The following is a 15,738-nucleotide window of genomic DNA, read 5'->3' on the forward strand; positions in this document are numbered from 1 at the left end:
ACACAGCTTTCCTATCATCAAATGTCACGGCACGCCACTGTTCTGTACAGTGCATTCGTTTAATATAATTGCACAATATATTTAATAATAAAATATTGGGATCATTGAACATTAATATATTGTTTATTGTAGCAATAAACGCTGAATTATATATTATATATAAACAATAGACAATACAAAATTATATAATGATGATTTATTATAGAAAAAATTGTTAATATGACATAAAATTAGCAGAACGGCAGTGTTACTTTCTGTTGAAATTATAAAAGTCTTCAGTATGTTGAAAAGATATTATTTTATTTGATGTTTAAAAGAGTAGTGTACCAAAAATTAAAACAATACTAAAAAAATAAAAAATCGTAAATGTTTTCTTTGTTTTGAAAAAATAACAAATAAAACGAAACTGTAGAGAAATTATATTATATGTATATATATATATATATCACAGACTGTAAGATTTAAAATATCGCATTATTTTGTAATTACAGTAAGTATATATCAAGTAAAAATCAAGAAACGCTCAACAGTAAAGCAAGGTATTATATGTTTTTTATACTTCAAAAAAATTTATTATTAATTATTATATCTATATATCATACACGTAGTCTCATGCTTTAGGTAATTGTTCAATGGGTGTATGAAATCTGAAGTCTTTTGGTAAGAGATCAGCAGCCCGAGGATACATCAATTTGTAAGACTGACGAATGGTAATTGCAGCCACTCCAGCAACGTCACCAATTTCTAAAGAATAAAAAATACAAAAGTTGTTTCTGTTTCTTTTTCTTAATTTGAAAGAAAAAAAAATAATTACCTTTTTGAGTCTTCTTGTCTCCAGAGGCCTGACTGGCCAGGTAGATGGCCGCCGCCGCTACAGAAATGGGACTGCGTCTAAAAAAGCACACACACAACTGTTGAGAGGAAAGCTTGTTTGGATATAAATTTAATTCCAAATATAAATATATTTATAATATTTACAATTTTAAATATAATAGATAAATTTGGAGTGATTTCTAAATGAATCAGATGAGTCCAAATTTATAAACAGTAATTACAGACTTTTGGCAATTAAGGACCTGGTTAAGTTACAGAAACTTCTTGATATAAAAGTCTTATATAAGATGATGATTATTAAGTAAAAACTAAAGTACTTACGTCGAAACTATAGACTAAAATATAAAATTAAAGTGGACCCTCGTTATAGCGCTGCTTGCTATACCGCGCACTCGGTTATAGCGCGGGCGATGTTCACGACGCCATAAGCTCAAACACGTTTATACAGGTCCGTGAGGCGTTAGTGAGTAGCGCATTTTATTGTTACTGCGTACTGAGTAATTGTGTATGTATTGAGTTCCTGCATATATTTTGAATAGTGTTTAATTATTGTATGCATGATGAGTAAAAGAAAACCTTACAGTGTGAAAGAAAAGCTTGACATTATTGCTAAAGTAAAGAGCGGAGTTCCGAAAGCAAACATAAGAAGAGCATATCTGAAGCATATCTGAAGCAACTGTAAGGGGTTGGATGGCAGAGGAGACAAAACAAATCATTTGTTGATAAGCTTGACCAAGATGCTGGGCTTACTCGAAAAAAGACAAGACTTGGAAAAAATCAAAATGTTGTCGATTGCCTCTATGCATGGTTTGTGCAAAAAGAAGTGAAGGTATTTCCGTATCTGAAACTGCTTTAAAGTTGCAGGCTGAAAAATTTCATATATGCTTAAAAGCAGAAGGAGATTTTAAGGCTTCTGACGGTTGGTTGTGGCGTTGGCAAAAACGACATGGCATCTTCCAAATTTCCATTTATGGTGAAGCAAAGTCTAGTGATATTGAAGGCGCTGCAGAATTTTCCAAACAGTTCACAATTTCCATTAAGAAAGAAGGGTATACTGATGCACAAGTTTATAACTGATAAGACTACATTATATAACAGAATGTTGCCAAGTAAAACCTTAGATCTAAAAAGTAACCCACAAAAGACATTAAAACTAAGCAAAGAAAGGTAAGGATCTGGATTAAAACTAAATAAGGAAAGGATAACAGCTTTATTTTGTGTAAATAAAGCTGGTAATAACAAATTGACGCCACTCATAGGTAAAAGTCAAAACCCACAATGTTTCAAGTCAGTCAATATAAAATCTCTGCTAGTTGTTTATAAAAACAGCATAAACGCTTGGATGACTTCTAAAATATTTCATGACTGGTTTCACAATTCCTTTGTTCCGTCTGTGCGAAAATTTCTGAGAGGATTGAGTCTAGATTCAAAAGCTGTGCTTCTCTTAGATAATTGCCCAGCTCATCCACCTGCTGATAACCTTGTGTCTGACGATGGTAAAATAAAAGTAATGTATCTTCTAAAAATACTACTGCTCTTATACAACCCTTAGATCAAGGCATTATTAGTGCTTTCAAAACAAATTACCGAAGCGAAATGATGAAGTCATTATTAGCATCAGACATTGACGTCAACATATTTTTACAAAAAATGGATTTCAAAGACGTGTCCTACAGTATTGGACTTGCCTGGCAGGCAACCACATCAGAGACAATTAGAAACTGTTGGAGAAAATTAAATACATCTAATTATCAAGTTGATCTCGACCAAACCACAACACATTCAGATTCAGCTTCAGATAATATCTTCACTGAGGCTGAAATTTCTCGTATCCGGGAAATATTGAATGAGCCAGACATAACTAATGATTCTTTGACTAATTGGTTAGATTTGGACGCTAGAGAAGATATTTGTCAGAATATAACTGATGAAATGATTATCGAATCCATTTTCAGTGACGAAGATTGTCAAGAAGAAACAGATGATGATGATGAAAGTTCCAGTGAGATAGCTGATATACCGCCACCAACCAAAGAGGCAATAACAGCCATGGTAACTGTTATAAAATGGGCTGAATCACAAGAAAATATTAACAGTGTCAGATTGTTTCAATTAGCATCTTTCAAAAGAGAAATGATACAGAAGTTATCAAAACGCAAACAAACAAAATTTACTCAGTTTTTAAAGTGATGTTTTGTTAATTGAAATGATGTCGAATACATAGATTTTAGTCAAGTTATAGATAGTGTTTGTTTTTACATACAGTACTGTATTTTCAAGCGTACCTTATGTACGTAAATAAAATAATACATATACAGTATGTACTGTACTTATTAAGAAGTATAACTATGTTGTGTGAATTTTAATAAAGCACTTAATAAATAAATTGGTTTTTTATTAAAATACATAATATGTACAGTACGTAACGTAGTTGATGGGATGTTTCAGCAGTATGTAGCACAAATCGTTCTGAGTAAATTTATTGTGTCGCCATAGTATAACGTGGTTCACCTTATAACGCGGGTGTTGTTTCCCGCCCGACATGCGCGTTATATCGGGGGTCCACTGTGCTACCAGTTTTAATGCCAAAGGTGATGGAATAAAGATCAGAAATTTTCGATTCTGATGTGGCAAAGCAAAACAGCATAAATTACACTACTGAGACTTTTTAAGATTGACATTGTAAATGTAACAACATCTATCTTTCTAACAATGGTAGTCTGTGTTTACAAAACAATTGTTTGGCTAATGATTATTTTATAATATATTATTTTTAATTTAAATTTCCATTATCCATATCTATGCATGGGTAATTAGTCAGACATCTTATAAGCAGTGTTGAATATTCTGACAGCAATCACACTGCCTTAACATTTTTCTTTAAAAAAGTTGGTATGCCAATAAATTGCCAGATCAGCTTTATTGATTATTATTAGCTGATGCTGCTTTACACTCCCAGCCAATATTATGCTTACCTTTCAGCATTCAGGAAAACAAGTTTAATGTTCGACCGTTTTATTTCTTAGTATAAACAAAAAAATGAATGGAAAGAAACATCACACATGATGTTTTCATTTGATTTTACTTTACAGCTTATTTGTCATTAGCAGAAAAATTACAACTTAAAATGAAAATGTAAGATGCATTATTTCTGTAACCAAATAGCCCAAGAAAAATTTACTTTGATATAATGTATTGAACAACAATGTGTAACACTGCATTTTATATTTTCTAACAGAGGTAGAGCAAGGATTACATTTGAATTAATAAACTAAACTGAAATACATGAAAATATCAACTAAAAAGTAATCATATTGACAGCTTGGGCAAACCAAACTAATAATATAATGGCATAAACTGTAGCTGTAAAACTAACTTTCAAGAAATAGGAATTTAAAAACTGGACCAACCAGAAATAGGAAATTTGGCTATTGCACACTACTAATTTTCTATGTTATCCAAACATTTGAAACTTTAAATATCTGCTTATGGGCTTAAGCAGAAATTGTTCAATATAATACGATTATTTTATTATTGAAAGTCTGCAAAATTTATAGTTAGTCGCTTATGGTTCTATAACCACGATATTTTTGCGATACAAATAAAGTTCCCAATTGGTCGTAAGTTCCGTAAGAAATGGCGACAGGCAATGTTACGGATGGATTTTGGAATGGCGGGCAAGTAATAGTAAATAAATTTAATTAAAAAGGCAAAATGAGACCAAACATAAATACATAACTTACCCTGGAACGATGTCTGTTTCAATCGCTTTTCTAGCAATGTGAGTGGCTGCCCTCTGTACAGAGGCTGGAAGTCCCAGATTGGAGCAGAAACGTGACTGAAATATAAGAATCTGTTAATCAAATATCAAAAACTCATCAATCTTAAAAATTAATACAATTCAGTTATTTTTTTATCAGACCACGATTACCACAAGAAGTAAAATCTGGATATCTTTTTCTCTGCTTTTCTGGGGTCGATCGCGTCTACGAAACAAATTTGCATATCTATAATGAAATCCTTGCTACCTTTGCAATTAGAGTATCGTACCGAATGCGGTGACATATAAATTATTATTCTCCTTTAGTAAGTTTTCGAGATATAACGACGAACGTCAGAAAAAATCAAAAATTTTTTTGGGTATACTATAGATTACTCCCTATGGGAATTTCGTGTGTTTGGGTATATATCTGAACTCAGGGGACCGAGACGAGTTCGACGATACTCTACTTTTGGACCGGAGACGAAAAATAAAAAAGTTATCATACTTTTTTCGGCGATCGCGCGATGATAGGGAGTCGCGTCGCTCTCCGCTAAGTCGGCCTCGCTATCGCGATCGGGAGTCCCGTCGCTTGCCGTTAAAATTGTCTTTGGTAGACGTTTCCCCCTTTTTTTACTTTGTTCAAGAACTACCGTGAATCGATCACTAGTTTAGCACATGGCGGCGTGTGGTGGCTCCCGTACGAGAGATCAGTCGGGCCGCCATGTTCGCTGCCGTAAGTAACATTAACCGAAATGGCGATCGCGCGATGATCGGAAGTCGTGTCGCTCTCTCCGCTCTCGTATCGCGTGTTTAACCCTCCGGGAGATGACCGTAGTCCGACGTCACGGTTTGCAGACTTTACCGACGGGGAAATTTTTCTACCCTACGATCTAGACGGCGGCAGGGATTTTTCCCCCGCCCGTATATTGCACGCGGCGACCGCGAAATTTTTTCTTTCTACCGTACATTTAAACGGCGACGTGAAGGTTATTTCTACCCGACGGTCTATATTAAGAATACTAAAAAACACGAACGAAAAAACAAGAGCACTTACTTTGTTACTGAGCCTTTCCTCTTTTTCTTCGTTTCCCGTCGACTGAATTTGATTCTCCGGCATGAGAAGAGGATCTCTTTTGCGCTTTTCTTTTAACAATGTTCTCGTTTTTTTCCACCTTTTTCTTCTTGGCAATAGGTGCGGGAGCGGCCGGAATGGTCTCCGGTTCTTTCCAACTAGCTACTTTTCCGCGACCGGGAAATATCATTCTGACGTGTTTGATAAAGGTGTGGAATTTTTCGCCGGGATTTTTTACGTCCAATTGTGATACTTCTTATACATGAATGCGTACATATACGAATCCGACAAATCTTCTGTGTAATGTTTCGGCAAATTCTTCTTGTTTTTTAAGTGACCCCACAATCTTTCGATATTCTGAGTATGAACGCCTGTAATCGGGTTGACAAAATTTTCAGAGTGGTTTACTGTTTTATGAGAAATTTCTATACCTTCTAAATCGTCGATGTGGTTATATCCCTTCCATTCGTCTGTGAACACTGAGCTGCCGGAGTTAACGTATTTCGAAATGATCCAATTGAGAGTTATTTCAGATCTGTCATTAACCTGGCATATAAAACAAGTCTTGTCCTCCCGGCACAAACCTCCGACGACCCATTTAGTGCTTTTCATCTTTCTTCCTTTCTCGTATTTTCGTTTACATATCACTGTTTCGTCTATTTCCACTGTTTTGCCGACGCCTCCTATTTTAAACGATGTCAGATTGTGTAAGGACACTAACATAACGAAACGTACGTGGTTAGCCCAGTCTATTCCTGCCTTTTTAGAAACGCCCGAGGAAATTGCCGAATTACTCGTCGTGCACTCTAAACCAATATAGTGCCATATGAATGCCAACAGATTGGCCCACGAAACATTGCCGCATTTCCCTTTGAACGTTCCATCGAAAGCCGAACTATTCCGCCTGCATTTTCGGCAACGCATCGCGCAAGAATTCCGGTCGCTGCGATAAATCAATTTGCATGTTTGCCCGCATTCCTCGCAAACTTCCTCGGCGTGTTGGAGGCCTAATTTCACGGCGAATTTCAGTCCGCCATCAATTCTTTCGTCTAATCCCAACTCGGAATACTCCGCTTCGATTAACTGATAAAAACGTCGTCCAGTACACTGTTTCCAAAATCCGTCCGATTCTAAATCACAATCCGCCATGACTCGGTTGCGAAATATCTATTCCAAAAATCACAGAAAACGCTTAGCCTACTTTTCAATATAAACAACTTTTCCAACAGCCTAAATTCGCAAATAAAATTAAGAACATTACAAATTACCTCGTAATAGAAAAATTCCAGAAGTAAGAAAAAACCAACGAAATCTCTCGGCACGACAAGACGCCCACTCATACTCGGAGGAAAAATTTGCATAATTCCGATAACACGCAATTCGAAGAATCAAAGCGCCCTCTTCGGACATCTTCAGTTGATGACGAAATCATGACGTAATCCCGGTCGCAATCTCGAACGGAGATTGAAAAAATTTCCCCACAGCGGTCTAGAATTTCCCCGTAGGGAGTAATCTATAGTAAACCCTTTTTTTCTAATTTTCGGGGGTCGATCGCGTCTACGAAAAAAAGTTACATATATACAGAAAATTCCTTAATACCGTTGCATTAGGAACATCTTACCGAATCGGGAAACGCCGAAATCGCGGTCCTAATCGAGCCGAGATGGCCCGTAGAAGGACGAAAGCGATTCGACCGAACACGTCGCTGATGGCGTCCACGTGGCCGTCGATCCAGTCGCCATTGCGGCCGTATCAGAAAAGCATCAAATACCAAGGTCCTAGAATATAAGGTTAGCTCATACAGCCGATTTAGCCACTTCCTTCCAGATTCCGGATATACGTCATCCCTAGTCGATCCGTGGTCGAGCGACTGTTCTACCACAGTAAGCGAGGGAAGAAAATTTTGGAATTTCACTATTTTGGTTACTTTGTTCAGCGTTTTTAGACTCATAATCTTCGAAGGTAAATATATCTATCGTTATTACTATTATTAAACATAATTATGTCGATAAAAATTGTACGGAAGTAACAAATCTGTTCCTAGAACCGTTTGATAATCTGTTGTTGTCTTTACTCTTCGTTCTGTAGAAATTACAGAATATGGTTGCGGATAAAATATATTTATTACTAAAATACTTTAAAATACTAAGAATAGTTTTCTGCATGTATAAAAATAGTATCTGCACGATAAAACGACGACTACAAATAATAAGCTGGCCCCGTAACAGGATGGTGACACTTTTAAGATAACTCGAGGTGTAAAAAGAAATATTGTTTATTATTAATTAATATAACTTTTTAAAATATGCATATTTACGTAAAATGCATAGAAATGCAAAATATAAAAATGTTTTATATATTTAGTATAAATTTATTGTAGTGTTATTTATTCGTATAATAATTTTTATGTAAGAAATGTTAATACTACTTTTTACCACTTCAGAATATTATATCTTGATTAGACTTATTTGGAAAAATAAAAAAATACCTAAATTTTATTATTATTTTTTTTAGATGCCAAGAGCAACATGTGCTGTTGCAACTTGTAATAAAAGCTATTGTAAAACAAAGTTATTAAACAGGAAAGTTAGTTATTTTACATTTCCTAAAGATCCAATAATAAGGAGAAAATGGATCCATAATTGTAAAAGATAAATTTAATCCTGATTTTTTTCATGTTTGCTCTGATCATTTCACAGAAAATGATTTTGAGAGAAATTTAAAAGCCCAATTATTAGGTTTATTGGCAAGACCTAAACTAAAGAAAACTTCTTTATTGACAGTAAATTTAGGAAATATAGAAAATGAAAATATTAAGCAGTCAAATGAAAGAAAGAATCGTTTATTAAAAAAAAAGAAGAAAAAATTTGATAGAAAAACGTTTAGATGTAAATAAACAGGATAAATCAGAAGAATCTCTTAACAAATGTAACAATTGTAAAACTTTAAAAGATCTTAATTTTAAATTTAAACATGAAAATTCTATTTTAAAAATGAAGATTAAACATATTGAGATAAGAACGCAAGCAATCCAAAGAAATCTGAAATTGTTGAAAAGTAAAACTGTCATCATTCAAAAAGAACAGTGAAAAATTGAAAAAAATAAAAAAGATTTTGTTATATCAATATTGAAAGGTACCTTTACAGAAACACAAATATATAATCTGCTGGAGAGAAAAAAGAAAATTAAATGGAAGAAAGAAGATATGAATTTGGCATTTACTTTGAGATATTTAAGCATAAGATCATATTTATACTTAAGAAATCAAATGAATATCCCGTTACCTGCAGTTTCGACACTTCGACGATGGGCTTCAAAAATAATTCTTTGTCAAGGCATATTAAATGATGTTACAAACATCATGAAAATTAAAGGCTTTGAACTTTCAGAAGAGGAAAAACTTACAGTTCTTCAGTTTGATGAGATGAAGGTAAATACTGTATATACTGTACTCATATTGATAAAACCACATAATTCAATAATTATTTTAATTTTTTGTTTTAACATTTTACTGATATTTCAGGTAAAGAGTATATATATGAATATGATAAAGTGAGAGATAAATTTATTGGACCCAATAATCAAGTTTTATGATGGCAAGAGGACTATTTGCATCATGGAAACAACCAGTTTACTTGGATTTTGATGTAAAATGAAAAAAAAACCTGTTATTTACTGTTTATTTCAAAACTTTTTGATGCAGGGTATACTGTTGTTGCTGTTGTTAGTGACTGTGGTGGACAAAATATAGGATTATGGAAGGAATTAGGGATAAATATATTCAATACTAAATTTATACATCCATCTAATGGAAATAATATATACTATTTTCTAACTCTACAGCTATTGCTGTAAGAAGCCGACTTTCAGGGGCAATCAGTTAATTGCGCGTCAGTGATGGTCTAGGGTCCATTCGTACGTGCGAATGACAAAAATAAACAATTTATGTACTTTAATTCTAAAATACAAATAATACATACATAATACAATTATAGAAAAACTTGTTTCTTTTTTTATTTTCTATAAATTAACTCTATTCGGCGATGTTTTCCCGCAAAGTCGTTAATTACTTTATCATAAAAGTCACTCGTCGTTGATTCCATCAACGTATTTAAAAGTTCTTTTTCTATAGAAAGCAACGCTAGTGACGACAATCTTTCCTCCGACTGAGTGTTCCTGGCGAATGTATGAATTCGCTTCATTGTTGAAAAACTACGCTCAACAGACGCACTGGTAGATGGTATTGTAAAAATTAATGATATTAAACCATATAATTCTATTAGTACGTCTTTGTTTAGGTCATCATTAATTATAATATTTTTTATGTCTAAGAGTGACTTGCCAATATAGTCCGGACACGAATATAAATATTGCAATTCACTACGTAATTTACATAAATTAAAAAATTCTCCATAAAATTTACGTAAAGCATTAAAACTCTCTTCGGGAAATTGTTTTTCATAATATTTAAAATTATTAAAATCTAAAAGTGATAAAAATTCTAGAGATTTTATGTCGGCAAATCTGTCAATACAATTTTGTATCAATGTATCCATTATTTCATAAAACAGACGTCTATATAAATCCTTTTTAGACTCAATATCAGTATGTCTCATTCCTCTTTTTGGTTGAATTTCTAAAAAAGTTTCATCTTTTTTCAAAGCGTCCCAAATCAAATCAAAATCATTTCTTTTCTGTCGTAAAAAATCAATAAAGTGATTTATTCTAGTAATACAATATGCTATATTAAAATTTTTTTTGTAATATATCAAAAAGGATATCTGAATGTGCAAATATTTGATGAAAAACTAGTAATAAAAAGTGAAAATCAAAATCTATTAAATAATGGTATAATCCTCTTGCGGCAATTGTAGTATCAGAATCCCATTGTTCTGGACTTTCAACCATATTCAACAACAAAAGTTTTAATTCTTCTTTATACTCCATAACGCAGTTTACAATCCTGCTATTGTAATTCCATCTAATAGGTGTGGCTGAAGGAAAACGCTTATTGACTTCTAGGTCTAAGGCGTGAGATCTTTTAGAAGATTTAGAAAAAAATGAAGAAAATCCTGTCATAGTTTGAAAAAATATTTTACATTCTTTTATATATCCAACAGATTGAGAGAAAACTAGGTTCAATCTGTGAGCATAACAGTGTACGAAAATAGCATGTTTGGATATTTCTTTAATTTTAGCTCGGACACCATTATGTTGTCCGGCCATTACGGCAGCACCGTCGTATGTTTGTGCCACTAATTTTTTAGTGCATTGAAATTCGTCTAAGTAACTCTTAATGTGAGTGAATAACGAATTTGCGTCTCTGTTCTCACTCGCATCAGTAAAGCCCACAAATCTTTCTTCGACGTTACCGTTTTCTTTCACGTAACGAAATACAGTCGACATCTGGGCTCTGTGGCTAATGTCCGTTGTTTCATCTACAATTATAGCAACAAATTTTGCGTTTTCAATTTCTTTTTTAATTTCTTGCAATAAAACGTTTCCTAACGAATTAACGAGCTCATTTTGAATTTTGTTCGATAAGCCAGTAAAAACTGTAGACTTCTCTAAATGCATTTTTAATTGATTATCTGACGTACTTAATAAAGAAACGAGTTCAATATAATTACCTCTGTTATTAGATTCAATACATTCCCTATGCCCTCTAAATGCCAATTCTTGCTTTGCTAAAAAGCATGTAATATCTATTAATTTAGATACAATATATCTATTAGCCGTAACTATCTTGTTATAATTTTCAATATTAATTTTATATTGTTTACTAATGTTAAATTCTATTCTATTTTGATTTCCAAATTGCTTCAATTTTACGAAAGAATCGATGTGACATTTACGATTTTCGTGTCTTTTTCTAGCTTTACTCAAATTATTTAAATCGTCAAAGCCATTCTTATTCCACACACTAATTTCATTTGAAAATAATAGGCAAGGCCAACAAAACAATTTTTGCATTTTTATGCATCCACAAAGCCATTTTACGTCTTGATAAATTTTATCGTGAAAATGTCGAACAAATTTTTTTGTCGAAGTACTTATATTTAATTTAGGCGTTGGTCTTTCTCTTTTAATAATGGTTTCTTTTTCATTATATGGTCTTGAGCCAAAACTTTTTTAAGTAAATTTTCAATATCACAATTACAGTTTAAATCGCTAGCCATGATATAAGGGCTAAAATTAAAAATAAAATTATTAAAACTTACTTAGTAAAATAAAATTTGTGATGGATATACAATTATACATACCTGGTACAAAATATTCAATTGTATGAATATACTTTTGCGAAGAAACGTATATAAAAATAACATAAAATATTGTTTATTTTTAAATATTTAAACAATCCACTGAGTTAAAATTGCTCCCTGCGAGTGGCTCACGAATGGAAACAGAGACGATTTTGGTAGGTGTACAGTGAATGCATGCATGACAAATCCCGAGGGTGCCGATACCGGTCAATGTCAAATGCCTCTTTTGTCGCATCACTAGTATATCTCAAAGGACGCGACAGGGCCGTTGTAAATTTTAAACGTTTCTCACCATAGATGTAAATATGTTAAACTTAATAGTCATTTGTTTTCTAACTACTGCAATTCGTTTTAGTACCAGGTGTACACGGAAATCAGTTCCCCACTGTACTGAGCTAGTAATTGCTTCGGTTAAGCTTTTGTTTAAGTCAGCAGGGTTTTACTTATGTCACCATTCCCTAATCTCTTAATTATTTAACTACTTCTTAGTAGAAATAACTCGAAACCAGTTACTTTGTACTCGAATATCTGTAGTCTTGGGAAAAAAGTGGAAAGAAATTTTTATGACAACCGATACTTAGATCGTACATTTAAGGAAAATAAATTCTAGAGCTTTTTTGTACCATTGTACGTCTCATTCATTAAATTTGGTTGTAAATAATGATGCCAAAGTAACAGTTAATTTTTTAACATTGTACAAGAATTGTTCACGTTTTTTCTGCATCCCCTTACAGATGGGACATACTATAATCGTGATATCATCAGTTAATGCATGGTTTGATGTTATGAATAGTTCAACACCCAATTTTCATTACAAAATTGATTATTCCTCCAAATGTGCTTATGGCATTAACATAAATGAACAAAATAATATACTTGATAATACTTACAGAATAATTGAAAGTATGAGATGTGTATCTAAACAATCACTTCAAACATTTCAAAAAGGAATGCTTATATCTATTAAATCTATCAAAGATTTATTTTTCAACCTTAGTTCAAAATTTCCTAAATACCATTATATCTTAACATGTAAAGTAAATCAGGATTCTTTAGAAAATCTATTTTCACAGATTCAAACTAGAGGTGGTTTATATGATCATCCTAGTCCACTCGAAGTAATATATAGAGTAAGAATGAAAATTTTAGGCAAATGACGAAGAATATTGCAAAATAAATTAAACACAGATCAGATAGTTGAAAATTATTTAATAAATGAAATGTTTGAAGAGGCAGATTTACTGCAAGAAGTTTCAGATATGTCTAGTTCTAAAGAACAAGGAATATCTGAAAATTTATGCAATGTAAATGATGATGATGATTTATGTGAGATATCTCAGGAAAATGTAAAATTAAAAAATGATGGATTACAATATTTAGCAGGATGGATTGTGAGAAAATACAAAAAAATATATATATATATATATTTAAAATATTAAAAAAATTTTGTACCTGATTTAATTGTTTTTACATAATACTTAATTTGTATATATTGATATCAATAATATGTTTATAACATAAAAAATTGTTCTTTTTATAAAGTTATTTTTGTATATGTATGAGTAAATAATATCGTTTTTGGTACATGAATATTAAAAATTAAAAAATAGACCAATATAATTTTTAGTTTTAAAAAAGAAGTCGTTTGATGATATAAATTAAATCACCTACGTAGGATTTACCAAAATTAATCTTTTAAGAAACTATTATTGTTATAATATCATAAAATTGATAAAATTGATTTCATTTACAAATTAGAAAAACGCATTTTAATTTCAACCTTACACGTAAAAATTACGAAGATTTGCTCAATATTCCGGATTTTTCTTATTTATAATCCATTTTTATTTACATTTAATAAAATATAAATCGTAATTAATGAAATATTAGCGTGTAATTAAAGCTACAAGCCTCTGATCGGTAATGTTTTTACCATAAAGACATAGAAAGATATTTCCTTTTCGACTAGGAATGACGTCAAATAAGCAACCAATGAGAAGCGTTCCTTCTCTATGAGCTAACCTTATATTCTAGGACCTTGATCAAATACGGCTATTATTTACTACTAATCGTAAGTATTTGGGCGCGAAAGGAGACGCGGGTCGGAGCTACGACGGGCCCGACCACTTTCGACTATCGGTCTTTTCTATTTTCTCAATAATCACCGATTATTCGAAGAGCCACTCTCCTAGCCATCTTTCCTTTCCGAACGCTCGTTCGGAGAGGAAAGATGCTACGAAACGGTGAAAAAATAACTTAATTACAAAGTTAGGGCTTATGGCCATTTTGCTATCTAGTGATACCTCCCATTAAGAAAAAAGGAATGTGCTGGATCATTTGATTTCCACATTAAATACATTAAACACCAAATTAAATAATAAATAAATACAGTAATATATACAAATATTGTAGGTAAAAATATATATATAGTAAAATGGTAATAAAACTATAAAACTTCAAATAATATCCTCCAAGCATGTAACAGGACTACAGAGTATTTAAAGTTAATTTCAGTCGTTTCTTACCAGTCCAACAAACTTCAAATTTACTATATTTATTTTATTTCTTTACCTTTAATATATATATATATATATATATATATATATATATATTCGAAAATTACAAATTTATGTAACGTGACGAGTGCACAAGAGCATAAAATATATTAAATAAAATATAGAAAATATGAATAAAACTATATTTTTTATTCATATTTTCTATATTTTATTTAATATATTTTATGCTCTTGTGCACTCGACACGTTACATAAATTTGTATTTTTCGGATATTTTTAATTTTAAACGTGCTTCCTAGTCTATTCCTTTATTCCATTTTAGAACCTGAAGATGACCATTGTATTGTACGTGGTCGAAAAGGTTTAGTTCCGATAATAAACGTTTTATTTTCACCACATTTAAAGATTTCTGATATTAATTTTACTTCAAATACATCTAGTTTCTGTGGAGTTTTTCATACGTTAAGCCTATTAGTATGCAAACTATGTAGTAATAATAATTAATTTGATCATAAAATGTCATTTTATTTTGTATGTTAGTGAGCAACAATTCTCAGTAAAATTCTGTATGTAAAATTGTGCTCTGAAAAAATTTTAGGCTCCTAAATTCCGCTCCTGAAAAACTATATTTTACCCTATCAATTTTCATAACATAACATAAATCAACCATCAATGATCAGAATTTTGACATAAATATTTAGTCATCATTCAATTCAATCACAAGAATGTCAGACAACACAACTATCCTAATTTCATGTCTTTCTGCCCACCACTTCTCTCACCAAAGAAAAACCAATCCGACCAAATCTCTTTCTTGGATAAAATAATTCACTTTAAGTAAGAAACAAATCAATCAAATTGACACTTTTAAGCAATATAAAAATAATAATTGACCATGCAGCCAAGAAATAGTTACTTCATATTATGATGATATTTCGTGTTACTTAACAACAAGTGTCTTGCACTGACAACATACACAAATGTATATATCTGTATGTTTCAACAAAGATATACAACATTTGCCTTGAAAATATCAATTAGAATTTGAAATGGACTTCACTTACCATGAAATCATCAGTAGTGGTAAAATCGACGCTTGTTTCCAAAGCTTTCATAATTAACTTAAAGCAGCAACCAATTGTTTTCTTGGAAACTTTTGATACTGCACATATTTCTGAAAGATTTAAAAGTATAATTAATTTCCATACAAATTGTAATCAAAATTAATTGATTTTATTATCCCGCATATGTTAGAAAGAAGTCAAAGAAGTTTCACGAGTTTTAATCTCT

The 15,738-nt window shown here is 32.0% G+C and overlaps 1 protein-coding gene across 1 annotated transcript; it reads right to left on the reverse strand.

Moving 5' to 3' along the window:
* Nucleotides 1–533: 533 nt before the first annotated feature.
* Nucleotides 534–15,610, reverse strand: LOC136970791 (transcription initiation factor IIB-like). Its single transcript, XM_067265244.1, has 4 exons — nt 15,513–15,610; nt 4,578–4,672; nt 815–891; nt 534–744 (listed from the first exon to the last, which is right to left on the reverse strand). Exons 1-4 carry the CDS (start codon nt 15,561–15,563, stop codon nt 611–613), a joined length of 357 nt encoding a protein of 118 aa, XP_067121345.1. The 5' UTR covers nt 15,564–15,610; the 3' UTR covers nt 534–610.
* Nucleotides 15,611–15,738: the final 128 nt, after the last annotated feature.

The sequence above is a fragment of the Centruroides vittatus genome, unplaced genomic scaffold (assembly GCF_030686945.1).
Source record: "Centruroides vittatus isolate TY-2023 unplaced genomic scaffold, ASM3068694v2 contig_2163, whole genome shotgun sequence".
In the NCBI taxonomy this organism is placed as follows: domain Eukaryota; kingdom Metazoa; phylum Arthropoda; class Arachnida; order Scorpiones; family Buthidae; genus Centruroides; species Centruroides vittatus.